This window comes from Ananas comosus, linkage group 1 (genome assembly GCF_001540865.1).
Source record: "Ananas comosus cultivar F153 linkage group 1, ASM154086v1, whole genome shotgun sequence".
NCBI lineage: Eukaryota > Viridiplantae > Streptophyta > Magnoliopsida > Poales > Bromeliaceae > Ananas > Ananas comosus.
This window is the reverse complement of record NC_033621.1, coordinates 24,279,324-24,307,039: the sequence shown is the minus strand read 5'-3', so window position 1 is coordinate 24,307,039 and position 27,716 is coordinate 24,279,324. Positions and strand designations below refer to the sequence as shown.

Genomic DNA, 27,716 nt, shown 5'->3' with positions numbered 1-27,716 from the left:
GAATGATTCATAGTTTAGATAAGTTCTATGATTTTAGCTGTAATGAATCGTAGTTCGAGTTCACCGGCATAGAGAAATATGCTTGGAATAGGAAGGTAATCTTATTACAGTTACAAAGTTGAATCTTGGACTACAACTCACAAACATTTGGGAATGTTAGTATTCTTCTCCTGAATGTATATATTTATCAAAAGCTTGCCCAGGATAAAGGCAACTTAAAATATGAGCAATGAGATGATTAATATACACTTTCTTAATTTGGCCATCCAAATGCTGCTGAAGTGAAGTTTCCAANTGCTGAAGGATTCAGTCATTTCAGTAACTCTTCACTGATTCTTCTCCTTGCTCTGCTGCAGGTTTATACAGACAATCAGTGTTTCCCTATTGCACTGCAACAGTTTCTCCCTATCTTCGCGCCACTGTTTTCCCTGTTTCAACAGCAAGATGATCATATATGCATTGCTTATTATGCAAACAATAAGGCTTAGTTTGGTATTGAGATCTATCTAACGCTATTAAATAGGATGGAGTTGAGAAAAAGTATGTAGGGATATATTTCTGTGCTCTCCGATGGGACCGTAGAAAATATATCGTAACCGATTAATCGCAATATGCGGAACGCAATATTACGTACGGAAACAAATAGGGTATTTTTCCATCATCGTTTCTTACCGCACGTAACATAATCTCCCGGCCGCAATTCCAAACGAAGCCTAAGAGGAAAAGAAAACAGAAATTCAGATTTTGAACGCATCAGCAGAGTCAACTGGGCTATGTATGTCAGTTATCCTGCAATGCAACCTAGTCAGACGCGAAACGACATCTTTCTTAACTTCAAAGAAAAAAAAAAAAAATTAAAAAGCAGTCAAAAGAATTATTATTTACTCATTAGTCATTACAATGCCAGAGAACTCTTTTTTCCTTTCTAAACCTGTACTCAAACAGGATTTAGCTAGCTGTTACTTGTTCTGAGGCTTTATATTTCAGGTTGTTCGTTGTCACTAGCTAGTTGTGTGCATTTAAATGAGCATCCGATCTTCGAGGTTATAAAAATTTTCCCCTCTTTATGAAAAATGCATACACAGCCATCGACAAAGTAACATTTATATTCAACATAACTGTCCGGCTAATATGTACCCTGCTCCTGCGATATTAGATAACTGTCACGTAATATTCTCTCTTTTGTTGCAGGTTCAGATAATGTGATCTAGAAGAGATTATGAGACAGTTTAATTGCATCTTATTTAAAGAAGAAAAGTCCAGAAAAGGGAGAGTGATGACAGTTTTTAGTTGAGGGATTTGTATTCTATCTTCCAAGCATGCGCACGAAAGACTAAAAAGCTGAACAGAGCAACAAATAAGGATGATTGAAAAATTGCTGCATAATCATGTAGCAACATTGTGAGTCCTGGCCGAAGCCACTCATTTAAGTCGGTGAAATAGGCCTAGTGAGAATTGCACGGCGAAGACGCTAACATACCTTGTGCTAGTGCCGCGTTAGAAATAACAAATCTAACATTTCTCTTGCCCTACTTCATTATCATTCAGCTGATCAATATTCATTTCAAGAAACCTATGAAATATTTGCTTCGTATTAGTCAATAACAGTGTTTGAAAAAGAACACCTGAGGAGGTGAGCGCCTCAGCAACAGTGAGCCGCGGCGCACTCACTGAGGTGCGCACCTAGGCTCCAAGGCGCTCCTCAGGCGCACCTCGTAATGTTTTAAGTTTTGAGAGTTATGGGGTTCAAGTTCTCGTCATATAGGGTTCTGAGTCTGATCATTATATTTTAACTCGTTTGTAAATTTCAAGAAACGCTAAAAATAACACAAAAAGAACTTAAAAAGTGAGCCGTCCTTCTCCCCCTCGTGTTCTCCCACCTCCCATCCCATCCCATCCCATCCCATCCCTCTTGAACATCAACCAGCAGCAGTGACAGCGACAGAAAGCAACAGGCAGCAGGTAGGCCAACAGCAACGGCAACAGGAATAAGCAGCACAATCAATTTTAAATTTTAAGCTCAAAGCGATGAAGATGAGGATGAGAATGATGCTTGAAGAACAACTAAATATGAGCATCGGCGGCACAATCACTTTTAAATTTTAAGTTGAAAATTAAAAAATATATATATATATATATATTAAATTTGAAAACCTATATGCTGTACTTTTCTTTATATTTTTTATGGTTATTTTTGCATGATTATTTTAGATTCTTTTTATACATATAGAATATCAAATTAAAGTAGGTTTAATTACTAAGAATATTTTATTTTTATTACATGCGCGCCTCATTTTCTTGAGGCGCGCGTCTCGCCCCTAGCTCCAGAAGGTTTTAGCACCTCTGTGCCCCTCACGTCTTTTCAAACACTAGTAATAAATTTGTGTGTGGACCACAGGCAACATGGATGATATTAATTTTCTACAGCCGCGTACTCTCCATTAGCTTGGATTTGAGTTTTGAACTGGAAAATTCTTTGTCGCGATTCTACATTACCACGAGAATTTTGTTTTCTCTAAGAAAAGATACATTCAAGTGGCAAGCAATTTAATTACCTAAATGAAGGTAGATGAATAGAAGAATGTTGATAATGAATTTTTAAAAAAATATTGGACATATTTCACTAAACACATGTTTTATTTCGTGTGCTGAAGAAATATTTCAAATAGTACAGATCATATCCAATGGTATTGCTCAGTATCAAAATATAAAGTGTTGGATGTGAGTTATAATAATATTACAAGAGTTGTTGATTACTCCACATGATATAACCTTACACATCACAAAGAGAGTTGTTCATAATCTAATAGCCTTTTGATGCTGAGGTTCATACCACATAAACTTACATATATAGTAGCCATAAATTAAGCTACCGCAGTTTTATACTGAGAAATATATAATTAAGCACCAATTAACAGGCTCTAGCAAGTACAACAAGATGGAGCTTACCTAGGAAAACTAAAAATAAAAAAAGTTTGTTTGGCCACACCAAAATACATATAAATATTTGCTTTTTAGTTCTGAATTTGCTTCTTCGTTCATACACTTCTTCTTAAAGAGGTGAAGTGTTCAAGTTTTCAAGGTAACCATCCTGGAGGCATGAAGGTTGCCACACTTGTGCCAGGCATCTGATCATGATGGTACCTGGAGTAAACATGAAAAACAAAAGATATATTAAAGGCATTTTCGCACAAGAACCATGATCTTTCTTTCGTATTTTGCAACATTAATTGGTGCTTCTTTGAAATCCTTTTGCAAATCTTAGATTGGAATATTATCCTTGAATTAAGGGCATAATAATAAGCATACCCGATATGCAGGGAGGGTTCACACTCCAAGGGGTGGAAGAATCCGTTGCCGTGCGGCTCCTGAGGCGACTGTTGGCGGTCGTATCCTCCTCCAAGCTGGTTTGCGCCGTGCTCCCACACTTGCAGCTCAACACTGCCCTGGCTGCTCTCTTCCAGCTGCATTAAGGCTCAGTTACCTTTTTTTTTTTTGGGGTACGAAAATATATCTTAATTACAGTTTGTTAAACTGAATTTTAACTGGTGTTTTCATGTCATACACTACTACTTTTTCTTCTTTTTTTTTTTTTGGCTCATACTCTCCAATAAATTTCAGGTTTTAATGCTAGCTGATTCCACACTTTGTGAACATCTAATTAAATTGAATCCAGTATCCTCGCTAGTCACAGCTCCAATCTTCCTCTCTAGAATTATAAAAGACGTGACTTTGTGGGTTATGAACTGGTCGTCCTAGGGTTCCTCATTTCTGTATCGCCATTGTTACCAATGCTTTAGATAGTGACCTCTCATCCTTTTCCTCCCATGCGTTAGGATTAGGGTTCCCAGTGGTTTGGCATCGATTAATATATAGAATCTTGGAATCATCTTAACATGTAAAGAAGAAATTAAGAAAAATATAGGGAAGGACAGTGCGAAGTCTCTCACTCGTTTTCGAAGGCATTTATTTGCTTCGCAAAGAACCTGCTCCTGAACATGAGAGTAGAGAAAAATTTACAAATGAAAATCATAAATAGAATTAATATGGTAATTTAATACGGTAACGTGGTGTAAGGTATGAGCAGACCCTCCTTTGGAGATCGGCAAGCTGATCAAGCATGTGTTGTGTCTGCAAGAATATCACAGCCCCATCAGATCAAAATTTCAAAATAATGCTAAATTTCTAAGTTCTTTTTTTTGCTTGGCTTCCAGAATGGCCTCTTTACTGCAGGAGTACTCCTAAAACCTAGCTACACATGCTAATAAAACATGGTGATGCCAATAGTCATATGTAGCTGAAAATACTACTTAGGACACCTCACTAAGTTAATGCTACCCTGTAATTTCAAATATGTATATACCTGCATACTTATGTTATCTTCTACTTGAAGAGCCAAGAGAAATACTCTCTAATCAGGAGTTAATATTCATATTATAGATTTAGTTTTATATATGATGCATAAGCTTAGATCTTCTCTTTCATGGGGACAATTGTAGGACAATTTGATTTTTGTTTTGGAGAGATAAATAAATCATTATTACCCTTGTTGATCTAATGTGCCTCAATGATGTATCAAGTTGCTTCTCAAGCTGTTCAAGCTCCTTGATGCTAAGTGTTCCCAAATCCTCACCAAGGAGATTCCTATAGTGTCAAAGAATAATAATTCCATTGATAATTTTGATAAGCATTTGTGAAAGACAAAAAATTGAGAAGTCACCTTTGACTTCGTTGTAAACTCTCTACATGCGCCTTCAGTTTCATGTACTCTTGGCAGCTACTTTGCATCAGCTGAAGATAGAAAATTTCAATTTTGAATTATTTTTGTACTAATAATCACTACAGGGATGCTAAAAGATTAGAGTGCCAAATGTTTAGTAATGTTTGAATCAACTAGAAATTTCAAGTAGAGATGGCATAGAACATCAATTATCATATATAGGAGAGTAGCTGAAATTTTACGCTTTAGCTTTTTGTTCTTTGTATTATAGATAATTCATATAATACTCTAATACAAAGTATTATTTAGGGGAAAAAAGATAAGATACCTCATTATAATGTTCCTGGCTCTATGAGCCACACATAAATAAACTAAGTTCAAGGAGAAAAACAAATAAACAAGCAGGTTCAGGAAGCAATTGTCGTTCATTATTGGGAGTTTTTATGCGACTAATGTTGTGGTGTCCCTTCTCATGAGGGAGTTATGTGCAAATTGCACATATTTTGTTGGACCCATTTTGTTGGGTTATGTTGGAGCCATTTGGGCTCATGGGCTAAATAGTTGGGCCAAGATTCATCTCCACTTATTCATATGACTTAAGAGGTTAGGGCTTGGGATGAGAGATAGAGAGAGAAGTGAAGTTCTCTAGTTTTCTCTTGCAAAAAAAAAGAGGAGAAAAGGAGGTAGAGAAGAAGCTATTGGAGGCCACCATTGTTAGGCTTGTTAGAGAAGCTTTTAAAGCCGGGTTCGTGGGGAAGCCGAAGGAGCCCGATTATTTTGCCGGAGGTTTTCTTGGGAGGTGTTTCACAAGCAACATTGGTGGTGAGATCTCTCCAATATTTCTCTTTATTTGGAGCAATAGCTTTGATTCTTGTAATCCATGTCTCTAGTAGTAACTAGAGAGGAATTGTACTCATCCCATTTCATATAGTGGAGTTGTTTGGAGGTGGCCCCGTGGTTTTTCCCTTTCTAGGGTTTCCACGTAAATTTGGTGTTTGATTTTTTGGTTAGTTTATATTTGCTTTATTATTGCTCTCTTTGTGGTGTAGTAAGATTGGAATTAATCTACTTTAGGTCATTTCCATTTGATCTTGCATAGTAGGAGAATTTAGATCTCTTTCTTCTCCCAACAAGTAGTATCAGAACCAAACTATTTGGGTTTGTGCATAGATCAAGAGGGAGTCGGGTACCTCTAGTAGAATGGTGTCACTCAATGGGAACAATAATTGGGCTATTTGGAAACCGACAATGGAGGATCTTCTCTTTTGTAAAGATTTACATACACCACTTGAGAGTAGTAAACCGGACTATATATCCGAGGAAGAGTGGAAGAAACTAGATCGAGTAACGGTGGCCACTATTCATCAATGGCTTGATGATGTTGTGTTTCATTTGGTGGCAAATGAGACGTCCGCCAAGTGTTTGTGGAAAAAACTCCATGAGCTATATGAAAGAAAAATCGCCGGAAATAAGGCATTTCTTATTCGAAAATTGGTGAATTTAAGGTACAAGGATGGAACTCCAATATCGGAGCACTTGAATGAGGTGCAAAGCATAGTGAACCAACTCACTTCAATGAAGATGGTGCTTGATGATGAACTTCAACCATTGTTGTTGTTAAGCTCTCTACCGGACTCATAGGAGACATTGGTAGTTTCACTTAGTAATTCGGCACCGGATGGAATTGTTTCTATGAGTTATGTCACAAGTTGTTTGTTGAATGAAGAAACAAGAAGGAAAGCCTCCGATACATCTACATCACAAGCTCTTGTTTCGGAGAATCGAGGAGGGTCAAAGGGCCGTGATTATGGTGATCGATACAAATCAAGAAGTAAGTCAAAATCAAAGAAATATATTACATGCTACTATTGCAAGAGGAAAGGCCATATGAAAAAGGTATGTTGGACATACAAAAAGGATTTAAAAGAGGGCAAAGTGAAGGAAGAAGCAAAGTCCAAAGAAGAGGGAAAGCAATGAGCTATTGTAACTCTTAATAGTGATATTGCTATTATGGGTACATGTAGTCATGAATGTATTAATGTTGCATCTTCTTCTTCAAATATTGATTGGGTCATTGATGCGGGTGCATTCTTTCATGCAACTCCTCATAAGCACTTCTTCTCATTGTACAAAGTGGGAGATTTTGGACAAGTGGAGATGGGTAATAGTGAATCTTCTTATATTGTGGGGATGGGAGATATTTATATCAAGACCAATATAGGGGTAAAGCTTATCCTTCGAGATGTTCGACATGTACCGGATCTTCGTCTTAATCTTATTTCTCCGGGATGCTTGGATGACGAAGGCTATGTCTCATATTTTGGTGATGGTGCTTGGAAGCTCATTAAAGGATCACTTGTGTTGGCAAGAGGCAAGAAGTGTTGTTCTTTGTATAGAACAAGTGCACATATAGATGGAAGTGTTATTGCGGCTATGGATGATTCGGAGCCGGATTTGTGGCATAGAAGGCTTGGGCACATGAGTGAAAAAGGAATGCAAATTTTAGCAAGGAAACAAATTCTTCCTCACTTCAAAGGTGCGTTTTCTAAATCATGTGAACATTGCTTATTTGGAAAGCACCATAGAGTTTCTTTTGCAAGTTCTATCTCAAAGAAAAGTAGAAATCTTTTAGACTTAGTCTACTCCGATGTATGTGGACCTATTGAGGTCAAATCTCTTGGTGGAAATGTTTATTTTCTTACCTTCATTGATGATGCTTCTGGAAAAGTTTGGGTTTATTTCTTGAGGTTCAAGGATCAAGTTTTTAATTATTTTCAAATATTTCATGCCAAGGTGGAGCGAGAGACGGGGAAGCTTTTGAAGTGTCTTCGGACCGATAATGGAGGAGAATATACCTCTAAAGAATTTGCTTTCTATTGCAACAAGTATGGCATTCGGCATGAAAAAACCGTTCCACGTACACCGCAACATAATGGAGTAGTGGAAAGGATGAATCGAACTATTGTTGAAAAGGTTCGAAGTATGCTATCTATGTCTAAATTGCCCAAGACATTTTGGGGGGAAGCGGTTCGAACGGTGGTTTACTTGATCAACGATCTCCTTCAATCCCTTTGGATGGTGATATTCCGGAAAGGGTATGGACTCAAGAAAATATCTCTCATTCTCATATAAAGGTGTTTGGATGTAAGGCTTATATGCATATTCCAAAGGAAGAAAGGTCAAAGTTAGATGAAAAGATTTTACCATGTATTTTTGTAGGTTATGCTGATGAGAAATTTGGTTATAGATTAGGGGATCTCGAAAAGAAGAAAATTGTTAGAAGCCGAGATGTTGTCTTTTTAGAATATCAAAATATTGAAGATGTGAAGAAATTAAAAAAAAAAAAAACCAAGAGATGCATCAAATGGTGTTGATGATGAGTTACCGGTCTCTACTACAAGATCTCCACCCATAGTGCTTGATGATGGGGGAGTTGAGGAGCTAGATGCAAATGGAGAAGAACAAAATACTAGTGATGTTCAAAATGATGGAGGTGCAAATGAAGATGATGGTGGCACAAGTGTTGATGATGTTAGTGCTCCAAATGAAGACACCAATGTACATGTTAGAAGATCAACAAGGGAGAGGCAACCATCAATGAGATATTCCCCAAATGAGTACGTGTTACTTACCGACGGGGGAGAACCAGAGAGCTTTAATGAGGCTATTCTTAGTAAAGACAAAGAGAAATGGTTGGAAGCAATGCAAGAGGAGATGAACTCTTTGCATGAGAATTGCACCTATAATTTGGTTTTTTTGCCAAAAGAAAAGAAAGCACTCAAAAATAAATGGGTGTTTAGATTGAAGAATGAGGAAAAGAATGAACAACCAAGATACAAGGCAAGATTGGTTGTGAAGGGTTTTGCACAAAAGAAGGGTATTGACTTTGATGAGATCTTCTCTCCGGTGGTAAAAATATCATCTATTCGGATTGTTTTGTGCTTAGCCGCTTGTATGGATTTGGAGATTGAGCAAATGGATGTAAAGACGGCATTTCTTCATGGAAGCTTGGAGGAGGAGATATACATGGAACAACCGGAAGGTTTTCAAGTCAATGGTAAAGAGCATTTGGTTTGTCGGTTAAAAAGAAGTCTATATGGCCTAAAACAAGCACCTAGAGCATGGTATAAAAGGTTTGACTCTTTTATGATAAATCATGGGTACACAAGATCTAATTGTGATCATTGTGTGTATGTGCAAAAATTTGGTGATGATGATTTTCTCATACTTCTTTTATATGTTGATGACATGTTACTTGTTGGTAAAGATGTCAAAAAGATTTCTTGGTTGAAGCAAGAATTGAGTAAGGCCTTTTCTATGAAGTATTTGGGTCCGGCACAACAAATCTTAGGCATGAGAATGTATCGTGATCGAAAAGTTAGAACACTATGGTTGTCACAAGAAAGGTACATTGAAAAGGTGCTTACAAAATTTGGTATGTTTAATGCTAAAATAGTTGGTTCACTACTTGCTTTTCATTTTAAATTGAGTTCCAAGCAATCTCCATCAAGTAGCAAGGAAAACGAGGAAATGAGAAACATTCCTTATGTTTCGGCGGTTGGAAGCTTAATGTATGCCATGGTGTGCACGAGGCCGGACATAGCACATGCAGTTAGTGGAGTTAGTCGATTTCTTGCAAATCCCGGCAAAGAGTATTGGGCGGCGGTGAAATGGATTTTAAGATATCTTAAAGGTTCTTCAAAATTATGTTTATGTTTTGGAAAGGGGGAACCCATACTAGAGGGCTATACGGATGCGGATATGGCCGGTGATGTCAACTCAAGAAAGTCTACTTCGGGCTACTTGGTTACTTTTGCCCGTGGAGCTATATCATGGCAATCAAAATTACAAAAATGTGTGGCCTTATCTACTATGGAAGCGGAATTCATTACTATCACCGAAGTTTGCTAGAAATGTTATGGATGAAGCGGTTCATCGGTGAACTTGGGCTAAAGCAAAGTAAGTATGTTATCTATTGTGATAGTCAAAGTGCCATTCACTTGTCCAAAAATTTAAGTTTTCATTATAGAAGTAAACACATTGATGTAAGGTATCATTGGATACGCGATGTTCTTGAGAAGAAGTTGTTGGCACTTGAAAAAGTCCACACCAATAAAAATGCTCCGGATATGATGACAAAGGCTTTATCTAAGGAGAAGCATGAGCTATATACAAGTATGGCCGGGATGACAATTTGCTTGGATAGAAAACTCTCCTCATGAGTCGTGAGGGAAAGTTTGTTGTGGTGTCCCTCCTCATGAGGGAGTTATGTGCAAAATTGCACATATTTTGTTGGACCCATTTTGTTGGGTTATGTTGGAGCCATTTGGGCTCATGGGCTAACTAGTTGGGCCAAGATTCATCTCCACTTATTTATATGACTTAAGAGATTAGGGCTTGGGATGAGAGATAGAGAGAGAAGTGAAGTTCTCTAGTTTTCTCTTGCAAAAGAAAAGAGAAGAAGAAGCTATTGGAGGCCACCATTGTTAGGCTTGTTAGAGAAGCTTTTGAAGCCGGGTTCGTGGGGAAGCCGAAGGAGCCCGATTACCTTGCCGGGAGGTTTTCTTGGGAGGTGTTTCACAAGCAACATTGGTGGTGAGATCTCTCCAATATTTCTCTTTATTTGGAGCAATAGCTTTGATTCTTGTAATCCATGTCTCTAGTAGTAACTAGAGAGGAATTGTACTCATCTCATTTCATATAGTGGAGTTGTTTGGAGGTGGCTCCATGATTTTTCCCTTTCTAGGGTTTCCACGTAAATTTGGTGTTTGATTTTTTGGTTGGTTTATATTTACTTTATTATTGCTCTTTTTATGGTGTAGTAAGATTGGAATTAATCTACTTTAGGTCATTTCCATTTGATCTTGCATAGTGGGAGAATTTAGATCTCTTTCTTCTCCCAACAACTAAGGATATTATGGTGTATCATGACTTGATTATAGAATGCTAGATAAATAAGCACTGCACATTGTTCTAAATTGTGTATAAAATTCAAAAATTTACAACTACAGTTTACATTTATTTTTCACCAAGTAAATAAGTTAAAAAAATTATATAACTATAGTTGGAAATTCTGGTAACAAAGATACGAAGATATAGATTGACAACAGCGATACCCAGTAACATGGTTAAAAGATCAAGAGAGTCTTACCAGAACTTCTTTTGATTGGGTACTCATTTCTGGTGCACTATAACTGCATTTTTGATATCTTTCCAGTGTTTTCAGCATGCTGCAAAGGAAGAGAATAGAAATCTTTTAGATATGCTAGAGAAATTATGAGTTGGCGAGAAATGTTATAAGGATGGACTTCACTGAACTCAATGCTATCATTAATATGAGGATACTAAGTAGACGGATATGAATTTTGATTTGATGAAGATAAATTGGTAGAAGCCTCATTGACATTCATATATAATGCTTAAGGGACATTTAGTTTGGTTAGAGTTAAGCAGTAGGCAGTAGTACAGTTTCAAATTTGTGCGAGTACTTCAAATAATTTTTTGGCTGGAATGAATAGAAAGTAAAATTTTATAAAGTAATGTTTCAGATTAATAGAAGAACCCTCCTTGTAGTTTTATAACTTTCCCCTCAACAGTATCAAGTCGAGTTCTCAGAACTTAACTTTTCTACCTTCATTACATCTAACTGAGCACATCTCTCACATTTAGTATACAAATGTGAAAGCCAAATAGAGAGACCTAAAATCAAAACCAAAACCATTGAACATTGTGATGATCTTTGCAAGTTTTAGAATTAGAAGTCTGATAATATGTTTTAGTAAAACTAACTCATGATTTAATGTTTATTTATAACAGTCAGATGTACAAGTATGGGACTTCTAAATTGTAATTTTGAGCAATATTATATATCTATGCAAATCAACATTGAAGCAGCATCGTCCTGTCAAAACTCAAAAGCATGCGCATTCATAATTTGGAAAGCTAAAAGTATTTTGCAGCTTTATTCCCTCCCACATGTAACGATCCGACACGCTAATAATAATAGCTCGTTGGGCCCAAACCACCGGCCTAAAATATTTAAGCTCGGTTATTATTACTAGCATGTAGGCCTCATATAAACTGATCGGAATCAGTATCCCATCCGATGTAGGACTATTGGGACGTTATGAACTCCCCCGTTTAAAACCCTAATGTCCTCGTAGGGTCCAAACCAGATCATGCCTGTATAGCACTTAACTCTCACACTTCCGGCTAGTATTCGGTTCTGATACCAAATGTAATGACCCAACCCGCTAGCAATAATAACTCGTTGGGCCGAAAACACCGGCCCAAAATGGTTAAGCCTAGTTATTATTATACAGGTGGGAACACGGGTTCAAGAGGTAGCTCCCACCAAACCCGTTGGTGTAGCACTTTGTTACGCATAGCACTTAGCTCTCACACTTCTGGTTGATATTCGGCTCTGATACCAAATGTAACAACCCTACCCACCAACAACAATAACTTGTTGCGCCCAAAACCATCGGACCAAAATGCTTAAGCCCAGTTATTATTATTAGCGTGTAGGCCTTATATAAACTGATTGGAATCAGTATCTCATCCAATGTGGGACTATTGGGGCGTTATACACCAATATGCAATGTGGTGATGGAACCCCTACTAGAGAAGAAAGTGATATTATTGGTGGAAGGAAACACCAAAAAAAAAAAAAAACTTAAAATTTTTTTGGCTTTCCAAACTATGAAAGGGAGCCACACTTCAATTTCAAACTAGACCTTTGTCTAAGTTATTTGATGTTAGATGCCTCTCTCTCTCTCTCTCTCTCTCTCTCTCTCTCTCTCTCTCTCTCTCTCTCTCGATGTGTGCGCGCGTGCGCACTGCACATGTGATATAAGTAAAGATCCCTGAAGAACATATATAGTCTCGATTCACAGGGAAAGCCAAAGTTTTGAAACTTTTTTACTATACTAACAAAGAACTATCTTGATATATAATTATCTAAAACAATAAAAACGTTCTAGAGTGGTTTTTTTTATTTTTGTCTCACATCCCATTGGGAGACAGAAAGGTACAGGTGCAAACAGTGATCCACAAGGCCTAAAAGCCAAGAGACAAAGCGAAAGGTCTCACTGAAGTCATCAGATGCAACCTTTTTTGACGTACAACAAAGGGTACGTAGCAGGAGAGAATCAGTTTACAGTGGTGAAAATCTATTACTAGACAGCCCGAAGTTACTAGGTTGGTACAAAATACATGATAAGACACTATTCCACAGCGATTGGACTTCTCATGAGGGGTTTTAAGGTTACAGTTACTAAAGAAAAAACTTAATCATGACAAAGGACACAATTTTGAAAAGAAACATACTAAGTCTATAACAAAAAAAAAAAGTTGTAATGTCTACAATCTCCATCCAAAAACTTTAAGATTTACTAACTCCTTTTTCATTTTTGCTTTAAAAAAAAAACATAAATTGATAAAATGTGTAGCAAAATAAAAAGGTGAGCTCTGTATTGAGTAGTTATAGAATTACAACTCATACAGACCTAGGAATTAATGCTTATTCAAAGCTCTTCATAAAACAACCGATCCTAAAGAATCACAATGAGAGAGAGAGAGAGAGAGAGAGCTGGAGCCCTTGCTGTGCGGTGACTAAGTGTTAACTGTGTACTTGTAAATAAATCCTCGGTGTCTTATGCTTGTGTTCAAAGGAATTCGTTTGTGAAGGACTAGTGTTGAATACTACTTGAGCCCTTAGCTGTGTGCTGACTGAGTGTCCACCATGTACTTGTAAATTAACTCCTAGGTATCTTATGCTTGTGCTCAAAGGAATTCATTTGTGAAGGACTAGTGTTGAATATATACTTTAGTACAAATTGAATTGACACGACAAATCGATTGGATTAATCCAATTCAAACCAAATAACTTAAATTTTTCCAGAACATTTTTTTTACTTGTAAAACTAACAAAAAAAATTGAAAATAAGAAGTTTAGAAAGGAAAGGTGAGCTAAGCTTCTAGTCTGAGGTCTTCAAATGTAAATAAAAGTTCTAACTTGAAAATTTTACTTCAACAATACGATTTTGTTAAAAGAATTCCTACGGAAGTATTGTTAGTGTTTCTTTAAATAGATTCACACAAATAGCACTTTGACAAAAACTCTAGCTAGTCAAGCAAAACTGACTCACCCTTTTGCTCTTAGATTGTTGTTCCAAATGAGATTACACTATTTCTTCATTTTGAAATTTCACTTTCTCACTGTTCATTCTTTCAAAATTTTGAGATTAAGGAACAAAGAGCAACAACTAAGAAGCAAAAATAATAAGCAAATAAATAGTAGTAAAGAATGGGTAAAAATCTCCTGTCTAAGTTGTCCAAGTTATCAAAATTTCTGAAGTCTTAAGATTAATTACTTGGCTTCAACTCATTCTTGAGCAATTCAAAGATAGATGTACAAATTTAATTTAAGTTACCAAAACACGAAAAGATCTGAAAAGCGTACAAGCCTAAAACCTTGAACAATTGGATAGCAAGAGAGAATTAGATCCTACCATCTTTTATTAGTTATTTTGAGAGCTTCATCGTTGCTAATCTATGAAATTTCAATAGAAAAAAGCTTAAGACCTTACCATATAATAACGGTTCTTCACCAAATCGATGATATAATGAAGCAAACAATTTATCTCTGTGTTTAGAGTCTTGACACAGTAGAGATCTTGTTTTTTAAATAGATCTAATCTTCTCCCAGGTTACGGCTTTTCAAATACTATATAATTTACAAATAAGAATATATTCAACAAATCTTTTGTACTCAAAACTGAACTGCTATTATTATCATCAAATTAACACCGGCACCGACGCTTTAAAATGCCTTTTATACCAACTTAACCCAACAGAAAGTAGACCTAGAAAATGACTAACATTCACACGCCAAAATAATGAACCTAAAACTCGGAGTTTTACTAAATTTCTAAACTTGTGAAACATGAAGCTAAATATATAAACTTGCATGAAGCTTCTCCACTGAGAATTTTCGAGTTCAACCTTTCTTACTAGCTAGTACTACTTAGATGAGCATTTTTTTTCTTTTTCTTTTTAATTTATCTCCAATTTTAAATTTTAAAAAACAACTATAAATGAAATCGAATCGACAAAGAGAGTTGGAGATCGACGACGTAGTACTAATAAATCAGTGATACCTAGGGCTACTGCAGAACTCGTAGAGCTTGCCCCGATTCGAGAAGACGATGAGGGCGACCTCGGCATCGCAGAGCACGGAGAGCTCGTACGCCTTCTTCAGAAGCCCGTTGCGACGCTTCGCGAAGGTCACCTGCCGATTGATCTTGTTCTCTATCCTCTTCAGCTCCACCCTCCCCCTCCCCATCTCCTCGTCGTCCTCCTCCTCCTCTCTCTCTCTCCTCCTCCTCCTCTCTCTCTCTCTCTCTCTACAGAAGAGGTGATTAATGGCGGAGAATGGAGAAAGGGGGAAGTGATTATGAAGAAGAAGAAGCCCTTCTTCTCTTTTTCTCCCCCACCACACACCCCCACTTTGCTATTTATAGTAACAGGGAAGAACCCAAGAACATCGCATGCTCGCTCTCTTACTCTATCTTCATACGTTGGCGTCCGCATAGAAGTACTTATGCGGATGCAGGGACTGGGGCCGTCGAGATTGAGTCCTACGGTGGATTTCGCCGTCGCAGAGGTTCGTTGCGTGGGGATGGGTGTGCGAATGGGGTTACGTGAGGGGCATAGTATGCGGGTCGGGATGGTGATTGGTTGAGAGGCGGAGGGTGTGTATTTAAAGCGGCGGGGGCCCACACGCGCTACGTGTCGGCACGGGAGGAGGGGAGGCCACGATGATTTCCATTGGCGGAGAAATTCTCCTGCATCTGGTGTAGCCTTACATTCCATACACCACACTCAGAAAACCATTAATTCAATATCATAATAATAAAGAACAGGAGAAAAAGAAAGTGGTTGGAACAGTTTGTAATATAAGACCGTTCCATCTACTAATTTCATGCGGCTTTGAGATTTGCGCTACCGGCATGATAGGCGATGGATGAGACAGTGTTTGCGTTGAAATAGTCCCTGTAAAATTTGTTTCGAAAAATGTTATTCAGATATTGTCGAAGTCATAAAAATGAGATATTATTTGATTTGCAAATTTGCTTTTTTTTTAGAGATAGGTAGCACGCTATCCGCTTCGTTTATTTTATTTAGAAATAAACTTAGCTAGAAATATGAATCAACTAGGATTTGAACTTGGATCTCGGGTACCAACCATCAAGTCCTTTGCCACTTGCTTTAAAAACGATCGGTAAATTTGCTAATTTTTATATACATATATTTGAATATTGGTGTATGATGTTTACTCATAGACCGGGTGTACGCGAAACTTTTGTTCGTTGGTGCCGTGCGTAGGTACATCATCCATGTGACCGAACCTTGTAATACGCCTGCGTGGACTTTTTGGTACGTAGGGGGTATTCCGACGAGAGTGTGGTGCGGATGGTGGCGCATGCGGGAGCATGAGATCCACCGTCCAAAGTAATCGTTTTAATCTCTACCGTTCATCTATTAATTGGGACGAGGGGGTTCTATGTTCCGTACGCATCCGCGGGAGCTTACGTACGGAGTATAGTACGCTAAAAGCTGATGGTTTGTATACGAGCCAATGGGAATGTTTCTCGTTGACGGATTAAAATAATAATAATAATAATTTTATGTACTTCTAATTTTCCTTGAATACTATTAATTGCATGTAAATTGGATGTACCGTTCAAATGATTTTTTTTTTTTGAGAGAAAAATAATATACTACATGTTTCGTTTATTTTATTTAGAAATAAATTTAGTAGAAAATGTGAATTATTTAGGATTCGATCATGGGTCTCAGATACTAACTATCAAATCCTTTTGCCACTTGTGCTAGGGACAGTCCGTTGTTCAAATGATTCTTTAATTCGGGTGACGATGCACTTTTCCCTTGATACAAAATTCAAAATTTTACTTACATTTGAGGTAAATAAAAAAGCACACAAGAAAAATAAAAAAAAGTTAAGATTCATATAGTAGTAGTTGCGTGATTCTAGTTCCAAATCGGGCCTAGCGAGAGGCCCAACTGTGTGGGTTTAAATTTGGGCCAATTAATAATTCTGGATTAAATCATACCCAAATATAACCCACGTAGTACCAATTTAGAATTTGAAAGTGTTTTGAAGTTTGAACCCCTTCTCCTCAAATGCTATAAAATGGTGGTTGAAACTATAGTCACAGGAGAAAGAATGATTTCTATTATTCTATTTTGTACCCCTTTCAGATTTTTTTCGAATGTAGTGGTAGCTTATGAGGATAATAATATTCTAAGTATATTACATTAATAATAGGCTAGAGGGTAAGTCAATTGGATTCTTGGTCAAGGAAAAGGGGGGTGCAAGTCAATTGGATTCTTGGTCAAGGAAAAGGGGTAGGGGGGTGGGGGGTTGCTGGAGCATTTGGGAGGTTAATAAGTGGAAGTACCTTTCACTGCACAAAGCACCTCACCTTTTGGCATGTAAAGCTAGGAAGTGGATTGGTTAGACCTGGTTACTCAGATCACAAACAAATGGAATCCACAATACCTAGTGGCATACTGGGATCTCTCTCTCTCTCTCTCTCTCTCTCTCTCTCTCTCACACACACACACACACACACAAAGAGAAAAGAGATCTCTATATATACATAGTTGGATGAATGGCCATGCCAAGAGGTGGAGCACTTACAATTTACATACCATGAGATGGTAAATATAAAGTTGGATGGCACCTAGAAGGCTAGAACCCTCTTGATCAATGGAAAATTTTGTGCCGACCTAATCCACTACATCAGTCGTGGACTATATATATATATATATATATGAAATCGTCATCGACCATATCACTATTTTCGATCGCCATACCTTTCAATCAAAATAACTTTCCAATGTAGATAGACTCTAGATGAATAGTAGGACAGATCAACTATGCGGTTCATGACTGATGTGATCAAAGGACCAGATTTAGGCAATAATATGTCCTCTTTCGGAAAAGACTAGACTATAGTTATACTTGGGAGCATGGGGACCGATAGACGCAAAAACGAAAGAGGACCATCCCTTTATTCCAACAGCAGGGAGTGAGAAGGACATTCACCTTATCATTTCGTCCTTCCATTAACAGATACTAATGAGCATTGCTTTGGATGATTATTTCTAAGGTAGTGCCTGTATATATATATATATATATATATATATATATATATATATATATATATATATATATATAGATTCTTATTCTAGAGATGTGGCCTGAACTAAATGGCTTACTTGGCTGAAAAGGAGTTATTTATGCATCACTGGGAAAGATATATTTTAGTACACTATATTAACCAATTATACAATCCCTTTGGAAAGATATGAGTATACAAATTAAGATATTTATGCATCCAAGTAAGTCCCGGAAAAAAAAATATAATTATATAAATATTTACAACTTTGCCGATCTCAAAATAGGAGAATATCTACCTACCCAACTTCTCTCTCTATATATACCTATACATAGAACTTCCCCTTTGAGAGCAACCACCATTATATATACAATAGAGGCCACAAAAATCGAAGAACCAGTGGAGAGCGATCGCATGCGAAGAGGCTTCAAAGGGAAGCTTACGATGTCCTTGTATCGAGCACCGAAGAGTGCTCCGGTGCAAGTAAGCACCATGGTTAAGCCTCCTCTGCCTCCTACGACTGCATCGATGAGCTTCGGTTCAGAGGATGAGCTTGCTCTCAGGCAAAAGGCTTCTTCTGTAAAGAAGGAAGGAATTGATCTTCCTAGTGTTAATGAAATAGGTAATGCTGGAGGGGTCACTGGCGACGACAGCGTCGATGAGAGAGCTGCAGCTTTCATATCCTATGTTCAGGACCGGTTCAAGCGTGAGCAGCGTTCATATCTTACGATGTCCTTGTATCGAGCACCGAAGAGTGCTCCGGTGCAAGTAAGCACCATGGTTAAGCCTCCTACGACTGCATCGATGAGCTGCGGTTCAGAGGATGAGCTTGCTCTCAAGCAAATTGGCGACGACAGCATCGATGAGAGAGCTGCAGCTTACATATCTTATGTTCAGAACCGGTTCAAGCGCGAGCAGGTCGACTACGAAATAAGAAAGTACTACTAGGTTCTGACGTAACAATGAAATACTGGTGCACCATCATATTGTCGTTTGTGTTAGATGTATCAGTACAGTGAATGCGATGTACGTAGTTACCGATCGTCATATTGTAAAAAATGAATGGATGGTTCGGATAACAAATATATATGTGTAGGACTCTTTTACCCTAGTGAAGGTTATATGAAAGTTGCACTTTTCTAAAGCTGTTCAAAGAAGCACTCATACCTTATATCAGAGTTTTTTTGTTGCTTTTACCTCTTGTAGCTTTCCTGTTTGAACAAAATGAGGCCAAATCCTCTGCTAAAAAAGCGCCGGCCCAACAAAACCAGTTACATATTACATTCTTGTACACCAAAAATTAGGAAAGATCAATCCATAACTGAATAACTGTGTCGAATGAACAACACATGCATGCATCAGAAACCCAACTCTCTCTAACAAATAAAAGTCAGAAGCTCTGAGTTGATGAGTCAATAACCGAGAACATCGATTACATAAATAATCTCCATATAAATTTACAAGACATAAATGTGAACGCAAAGGCAAAGAAAAATAATAGAGTTGCCAAGAACCCAAAGTGTTTAATGTTTGACAAATAGCCAAGATCTCAAAAATTAAAAAAGAGTGCAGAAGCTAAAATAGAAAAAANAGATCTCAAAAATTAAAAAAGAGTGCAGAAGCTAAAATAAAAAAAAAAAAAAAAAAAAGAGGAAAAAGAAGAAGAAAAAAAGGATCTAACTAGTGCCAAGAAAAGGGAAGAGCTTGTGCAGTAGTTCCATTTGACGAGCCTTCTTCACCGGCGAGATGATATACACTCTGGTAATGGATCCCTGCATCCCTATTAGCATCGGAAACTATAACAGTGGAAAACCCATCTACTTCAACATTATCAGGTGTTAAGTTAGAGAATCGCGCAATATTTCCATACTGAAAATCTGAAACATGCAAAGGTTGAGCCATTGGAATCAGAGCAGGCGATGACAGAAGAGAGAGAGCACACTCTGAGGGGTCAATCACCCGGTTTAAGCCATCGGAGAACAGCTTAGTGCTCTTGTTGCTCTCAGTAGTGATTTCTTGTGCGAAGTGGAATGGCCTTCTTTCTTCCATGTAATAGTGGGAGGAGTTTGTAGCGGCGGCAGTGGTGGCTGTATTTTGTTGCTTATTATAAAGAGCCCCATTCTCGAATTTAATGATTCCATTAAAGTTGGATTCCGGTGCAGTTGGGAAAAGCAGAGGATATGATGAGAACCTTGTACCTGAATATTAAGAAATCAAAGTGTTACAGAAGAAATGAAAATAAAAAGATGAGAAGCATTTTAAGGGAATTGATCAGTTTTTTGGCCAAATGATTGATTGTGATCTGAAATAAAATCTCGAGAAATTGGTGCTCAAATATCTGTATAAAGAAAAACTAGACAATCAAATTAAACTTTGCTTTATGACCACTTCTGTATTGTTGCTACCTATGGCGAATTGATGGGCATCAAAACGAAAACCAGAATGCATAGTTTGATAATATTCTGTTCACAACTGCAATTGAGGCGTATATCATGTTAATCACACTACTCAACGTCATTTGACTATTTGAGGAGATATGGAAGGAAGTTATTCAATGTATAGAATTTCATGAGATCAGCAAGTAGAGCATGCAAAGTATAAGAGTTAAAATGCATTCACCATTTTTAAAACGCTCAGTAAGAAGATGGTTATAAAGATTAAAGACCTTGATGAAGGGTAAACAAGGTCCCTGAGTTTACAGAATCGGGCTGAGGCTTCCTTCGACGCCTGTTGTGCCCGTCAAGACGCTTCCTACAGCTTCGCTTCACCTCATCGAATTCCACAAGCAAATGAAACCTGCGTAAATTATCATTGACGACATTTAGAGCTTATAAAAGTACTGAAACTTAAGATGTATAACCATAAGCATAGCTTATCTACATAGGGACAAGCAAAAACTTGTGGCATCAACTTCGAGAATGTTAGGGTGAAAAAATATATATAAAAGGAAGGGTAGCTTGAAGATTATTGTTTTTCCAACATTAGTTTGGATTCTCAGCTTTCTGCACAAGTTTATTAACCACACAAAGTTTGGACAAAAACATATGCCTATTGTATAAGCATGTATTATTATGTGAGTTTATTGTCCTTAAATTTGTAGGATTTTTATGTTTCACAGCTGTCAAAGTAAGTTCAATAGATAGCGAAGTATGTCATGCTTTTCTCTTAGCATTTCATCTGCCTCCTATGCGAGAGACTTTTACAGTTATTCTCATAGCCTTGTCACAAAGGTAAGGTGTAAACAGGGGGGAGATCTCCCTAAACTTCCCTTACGAAGACAGTGAGTAAAATATACTTTTGCCAAGTGGAAAGATCATAAAGCGCCTTGTGGGTGATCTTATTATTCCAACAGCCCTATCAAATGGAACTTCAGAGAGGACCGAATAATGATAAATTCGGAGTAGAGTTGTCGCTGAGAACTGCTATCATAAAATGCACTGGACACGTAAGCGAAATGAAAAGATTGAAAGCTGAGATATGGTATGTTGTAGAGAACTTTGATAGAAACTTTAGAGAGGCGGGGATGAACGGATTGGCAGAAAAAGGTAAAGGAGAACATCATAGGAATTAGACTGGCATACACACTCATAGACACAAAAAGTGGGGAAAAAAAAAAAGGAGAATCAATTCCCTTTTTCAGATCAGGAGCTTTAGAAAAAGATGATTAAAACAATTGAATAAAAGTAAAAGTAAGAAAAGCAGATTTGGCTAATATACTGTGTTTAAAGAGTGACATAAAATTAATTGAAACCACAACTACTATCATTAACACCATCCAGTGAGCGAGAAATGGCTATATGCCGTTCCAATAATTAACAGAACAGGGAAAGTCACACAAAACTCACAACAGTCACTTGAAATATATTCATATGTCTCTTCAGACACACTTCTGAATAAAAATTACCCCAAAGAATACAAAGATGTCCCAATTGCCGAATAATTGCAAAAGAAATCGAGTGAACTAATCACGGCATGAAACTCAAAGTTTTGAATATTTCACAAAAGCCGTCCTTTAAATGTAAAACAGTAAGCAACAATTTACAACTAGAGAAAACATAATAGATCTCTACACTTACTTCTTCAGTAACTCTCACTAAATTAGGGAAAATTGCCTATGTAGTACCACTGCAAAGTAGTAAATCCGCAGAATTGTCCCTCAAAAATCCTAATTATTAAATACAGATAATATCTTATTTCGAACTTGCCTGTGGAACGGCGCCAATTTCTTTCCAATATGCCCCTGCCCCTGAGGGTTTATTCGGGAGAATTTGGATTTTAGAGGAATGAATTTGAAAACTTTGGTATATTTAAAAGATGAATATGTTTGATGAGTATATAAGAAATTATCCATATTAAATAGGTCAAATTCATCCCCACCTCTAGTTCAGCAGATAAAGTTTACTTATTCTTTTTGCATAAAAGCGACCCTTCCATTATTGAACATATATTTTATTTTATACCATAATTTTTCGTTTTCAATGCTGGTATCCTATTTCTCTAGTCATTCTACAATATTATAAATAATAAACCCTTCAAAAGTCCTTTAAAAAATAATAATAATAATGGCATAACTGTTTGAACTGTGAAAATTAAGCCGTCAACGAATGGTTATCCACCGACAAGAATAAATCTGCAATATTATGTAACTTTAGAGGCAAATATATGATGATCAAAATTCTATAGGAATAAATCCGCAATTTTTGAACTTTTTTAACTTATATTAAGAGTCAGATTTGTGCGTTTTCAAAAGTACAGTAATCTCCGTGCTATTAAATTGTTTCTGACAATAAAACTTTCGAATCAACGATTGAATCTGAGTATTGCAAGTATTTAGAAAATAAATTTTGCGATTATTTCAATATCATTTATTTAGTAATAAAAAGGTTCATAATGAATCGTTGAAAATAAAAAATTTCACAAAAGGTAGCAATATGATGTTAAAATTTTAAATCAAAGATATTAATTTTATTTTATATGATATAAAGTGATTTAAACATTTCTATCATATTAAACTTGTAAATTGCTCATCATAATTATTAAAATTATTAATTTTGAGCCTCTTCAATCACTACGTAAATCATCAAAAAATTATGAAAATTATTTTCTACGCACTTAAAGTTTAATAAAACAGCACATTGATTCGGAAGCCCAGCATTAAAAATGATTCATGGTACGAAATTTATCGTACTTTTTAAAGTACACAAACCGAACTTTTTATATATATATATTTTATATATTTATAAACATGCATATGCCATTTTTCTCGCCCAATACAGGAAACAGAAACCAAACAGAAGAAACACAAATCTCGTCAAACAAACTCCTATATATGCATCATTAATTACCTGCTACACTGTCCAAAAATTTTAATATATATATATATACATATATATATAGAAAAAGAGGAAAAAAAATTTTTAAAAAAAAGAGAAAAAATCCATCACCTGCTACACTGTTGGCAAAACCTCTGCTCTCTACCAGCGACGATCACCACCGGCGTCTTGGAATGCGCCTCGCACACCTTATGCCTCCGGTGATACTCCCTACACTTGCTCAGATCCGCTTTACACCCATCGACCGAGCACGAAGAGCTCTGTGCGCCATTAATGGCGGCGCGACCCCTCTTCGACGAGGAGGAAGAAGAGGAGGAAGAGGAAGCAGGGGCCGTAGGGTTCGCAATTGCTGGGGTTTTGAATTGCGCTCTCCAATTAGGGTTTGGGTTGAAATCCCCCAAGCCGTTGAGCTTCAAATCGACCGACCACTCGGTCCGGTTCGGGTTGCTCGAACCGGCTGCGGCGGGGGCCGGGGCGGGGGCGGCGGCCGGTTCGGTTTGGGTCGTCACCTCCCAAGGAGGAGGAGGCATCTTCAAATCCCACTCCATGTCCAAAATAACCAAAACCACTTCAAAATAGATCGATCAAAACAACCTCGATCGACAATATTATGAGAAAGATGAAGAAGAAGATGATGAAGAAGAAGAAGCGAGAGATAACAAAGAGTAGTTATTACGGTGAGGAAAAAACACTGGAACTGGTTAGTACTTATAGACAAGTATGACTATTTAGCTTGACAAGGATATGTAAAGAGCACATGAGTAAAATAATGTGAAGGGAAAAAAAAAAAGAAAAAAAAAAGGAAAACTTAGATAGATTTAGAGAGAGAGAGAGAGAGAGAGAGAGAGGGGAGGTGGGGTGGGGGAGTAGGTTGAGACAGGAGAAAGGAGGGTCACAAAAGCCTGTACAAAAACTGGGCACAGGGCATGAAAGGGTTGTGTGCTACAATTATTGGGAGAGAGGGGGCACAGATCATGCTATGAAAACCTACAGTAGGGGTGATAGGAGGGGGTGGGTAGGTTGGACTAGGTGAGCTAGTGAGTAGAAAGAAAAAAAAACAAAAACAAAAAAACCAACAACAAAAATTGAGTGACAAGTGAGTTATTAATATTTTTTTAAGAAGAAAAGACTAATATTTAAAACTTATATATCAATTATTATTAAGATCTTAGAAATAAACTCACTTAGATATACCAATTTATATTTGTTGTTGTTGTTGTTGCTGTTATTCTGTTTTTGGAGTTGTTGTTGCTTATAATTAATACTGTCTGTATGTAACAATAAGTGTAAATTTTTTTTTTTTTTCTTACATCAAATATTGTAAACTTTTTGCTACTTATAATATTAAAACCTCAACAAGAATCATGTCAATCTTTGAATGCAAGAAGTATCAATTATTAAGATCTTAGAAATAAATTCAGTTAGATACATAAATTTATATTTGTTGTTCTTGTTCTCTTTTGGATCAGTTGCTGATGTTTTTTTTCTCTAGATAATGCTATCTGTACGTAAAAATAAGTGTAAATTTTTTATATATTTTTTTACATCAAATATTGTAAATTTTATGCTAGTTATTATAATATTAAAAACTCAATCATGTCAATCTTTTGAATGCAAGATGTATAACATTTATGCTCCACTTTCCCATATTTGGCATTTCTCTTCTCTTTCTATGGAAAAATTGAAAGTTGGATTAAAATAAAAAGATGATAGAGAGAGAGAGAGAGAGAGAGAGAGAGAGAGATATGGAAAAATGGAAAGTTGGATTAAAATAAAAAGATGTTTCCTAGAGAGAGAGAGAGAGGGGTTGGGATGAGTGGAAATGGAGGGACAGGGTGTGTTTGCTTTTTCTACTTTGGAGAGAGAGAAAGTACAAAAAGTAAAAGGTGGGTGAGGGAGGGAGGGAGTGGTGATCAGAGAGATTCAGAGGGTGTGTGGTGGTGGTGGTGGTGGTGGGGAGAGAGGGGGTTCAAAGCTTTACTTGCTTCATTATAGCTGACATGTTTTATGCTCTCCTAACTAGCTTGCTTATTTATTATTAAAAGGTCTTTGGTTAGTTGATTAGTCAAATCTATTATAGTTTAATAAAAATATTTTTTTAAACAAAGGTGTTAAAGAATATTATTATTATTAATTTGTATTTAGCTTCTTGTTTTGTGTTAGTCAGAATAAGTTCATTATTATAGTTTATGAACCTTGTTTCTCTAAATACTGTACCAGAATTGCCATAAAAAAAAAAAGAAGAAGTAGAAGAAACAGAGTAGTACAGGTAAATAGAAGCACTAGTGCTTTTATTTTTTCATTAGAATCTTTGAAGAAATTTAGATAAGTAACAAAATTTAAATAGTAATTTAGAAACCAACAAAAAAAAAGAACCAAACCTTTTTTTTACGTTACTTTGTAAATACCAATGCGATGGTGAGTCCCAAGTTATTATTAAAAACATTAGAAATCACAGCTTTTGTGCGTTCTCTTTGACCATTGGTCGACAGCCACGCCTGCAAGTTAGTGAATTGCCCAGATTTCCTCTTTTCCCGAAAATCCCGAATTTCAAAGCGAAATAGTTAGAATACTTTTTCTGCAAATTCGATAAGCATCTCAAGTCACATCAATTTTCTTTTTTTAAGAAATATTTTTTATTTAAGTTTAATTTATTCGAGAACTTTATTATCTATTGATACGGTAATTGCATCCGCTAAGAACTTACGCTAGGCTCATCATCTTCGTTATTTTATTTGTGACGCGACATGTATATTTGAATAATTAAAATTTTAGTTAGCCATCTTTCGTTTTTTAATTTCTCGATTATTGACACCTTTCTTTAACTACTTCTCTGCCTGGGGGTGTATTTGGTTCCACGTAAAACTGTGAAAAAAAAAAATTTCGGTGGAAAAAAAAATTTTTAGTGAAAAAAAGTTTTACGTCGTTTGTGTTTGGTTTGTAGGGAAAGAAAAGTATTTTTTCATAACAGCTGTTTGGTTGAAAGAAAAAAAAAATAGATGAAAAACTATTTAATATATTTTTTATTATATATATTATTAGTATATTATAATTATTATATATATATATATTCTCTAATTATATATATTATATATTATTAATATATAACAATTATCATAATATATTTAATTATTATAATTTATATATTATATATTATATAATAAATATTATATTATATAATAAATATGTAATATAATATATAATAATATATATTTAATATTATAAAATAATTATTATATATTTATAAATAAAATATTATATAATAATATATTTANTTAGGTTCATTGCTCTCTCTCTCTCTCTCGGTCCACGAGGTGAAGCACACCTCGTGTACCGCACCAAAAGGATGGAGCCGCACTTGTGAGCCCCGACATTTTCAATGTAGCTTTTCGTTTTCCGCTCGGACAGAGCGGAAAACGAAAATGCGATTTTTCCGCCTATTCGTAAAAAAAAATTTTCGAGAAAATTTTTTTACAGAGAACCAAATAATGGAAAACTATTTTTCAACTGAAAAAAAATTTTCGGACTCATTTTACATGGATCCTAGGTTTAATTTTGTGTTAAGATTTTGAAAGCTAATTATTGTCGGTGAACTACATATGTAAATCTTAAAATATATACATAATTTTATAAATAATATATAAATTATTCTGGTTAACAAGTCTATTTGGCTGCATCACTTTCAAAAAGAATTCCTCAGCGCTCTTTTTTGAAATAAATTACATGAGGGACGAGATCAATGTTTGCGGTTCTTGATGCTGATTGGGTTTAAAACTTTTCTTAAACAAGGGCTTCTGATTCAAATTATGGTTACTATGAGAGAGAGAGACAGAGAGAGAGAGAGAGGAAGAAGCTCAATGGACATAGACATTTTGGAGGTCAAATTGCGCGTTGCATCGATCGTGCACGCAACGAAACAAGAGTGACGAAAGAAAAGTGATTTATGCAGCATATGATTAAAGAGCTAGCGAAATGTTTTTTCACGAAGCAAGAGAATAAAATGTGGCTTGTTCGTTTTAGAAGACTTTTTGAGTGTTAGAAGATTTGATTATTAATTTGTCCTACGTAATAATATCTGAGCAAAGAAGTTTGATCTCTGTTAGATTTGGACTATCTTCGCAAGTCTCATTTGCGCGGCAAGGTGATGTGAACTTATTCCTCCACGCTTTTCATCACGCACTTATTTTCGCAACCTTAAAAAAAACATGAATTCAAAGTAGGCGATAGCTTGAAAATGTGTTCTCCAAAGCAATCCGTTTAATTTAATGCTCGAAAGCTCCGCCGTCCAATATTGCCTCGTGATTGGTCGCAAAAATCATCATTGGAAAAGCTAGCAATTATGTGACTTATTGAACATCCTTAGAATTACGGCCATATTTACTGTTGCATTATGTAAAGTCATGTTTCAAGTTGATATACAGAGTTTAATTTAAAAAGATGAGCAATGCTCTTATA

General features: G+C 36.3%; 2 protein-coding genes across 3 annotated transcripts; both read right to left on the bottom strand.

Moving 5' to 3' along the window:
• LOC109713498 (MADS-box transcription factor 8-like) lies at positions 2,703-15,216 on the bottom strand. 2 transcript variants are annotated; one of them, XM_020237625.1, is made up of 8 exons: positions 14,881-15,216; positions 10,872-10,950; positions 4,721-4,791; positions 4,545-4,644; positions 4,090-4,131; positions 3,951-3,986; positions 3,310-3,464; positions 2,703-3,144 (listed from the first exon to the last, which is right to left on the bottom strand). In XM_020237625.1, the coding sequence occupies exons 1-8, from the start codon at positions 15,063-15,065 to the stop codon at positions 3,078-3,080; spliced, it is 735 nt and encodes a 244-aa protein (XP_020093214.1). In that variant the 5' UTR covers positions 15,066-15,216; the 3' UTR covers positions 2,703-3,077. The 2 variants fall into 2 exon arrangements, with proteins under 2 accessions (XP_020093214.1, XP_020093206.1); XM_020237617.1 differs by having other exon boundaries at positions 3,951-3,992; positions 14,881-15,214.
• On the bottom strand, positions 19,532-24,064 carry LOC109713492 (squamosa promoter-binding-like protein 16). The gene is made up of 3 exons (XM_020237605.1): positions 23,373-24,064; positions 20,594-20,724; positions 19,532-20,126 (listed from the first exon to the last, which is right to left on the bottom strand). Exons 1-3 carry the CDS (start codon positions 23,807-23,809, stop codon positions 19,609-19,611), a joined length of 1,086 nt encoding a protein of 361 aa, XP_020093194.1. The 5' UTR covers positions 23,810-24,064; the 3' UTR covers positions 19,532-19,608.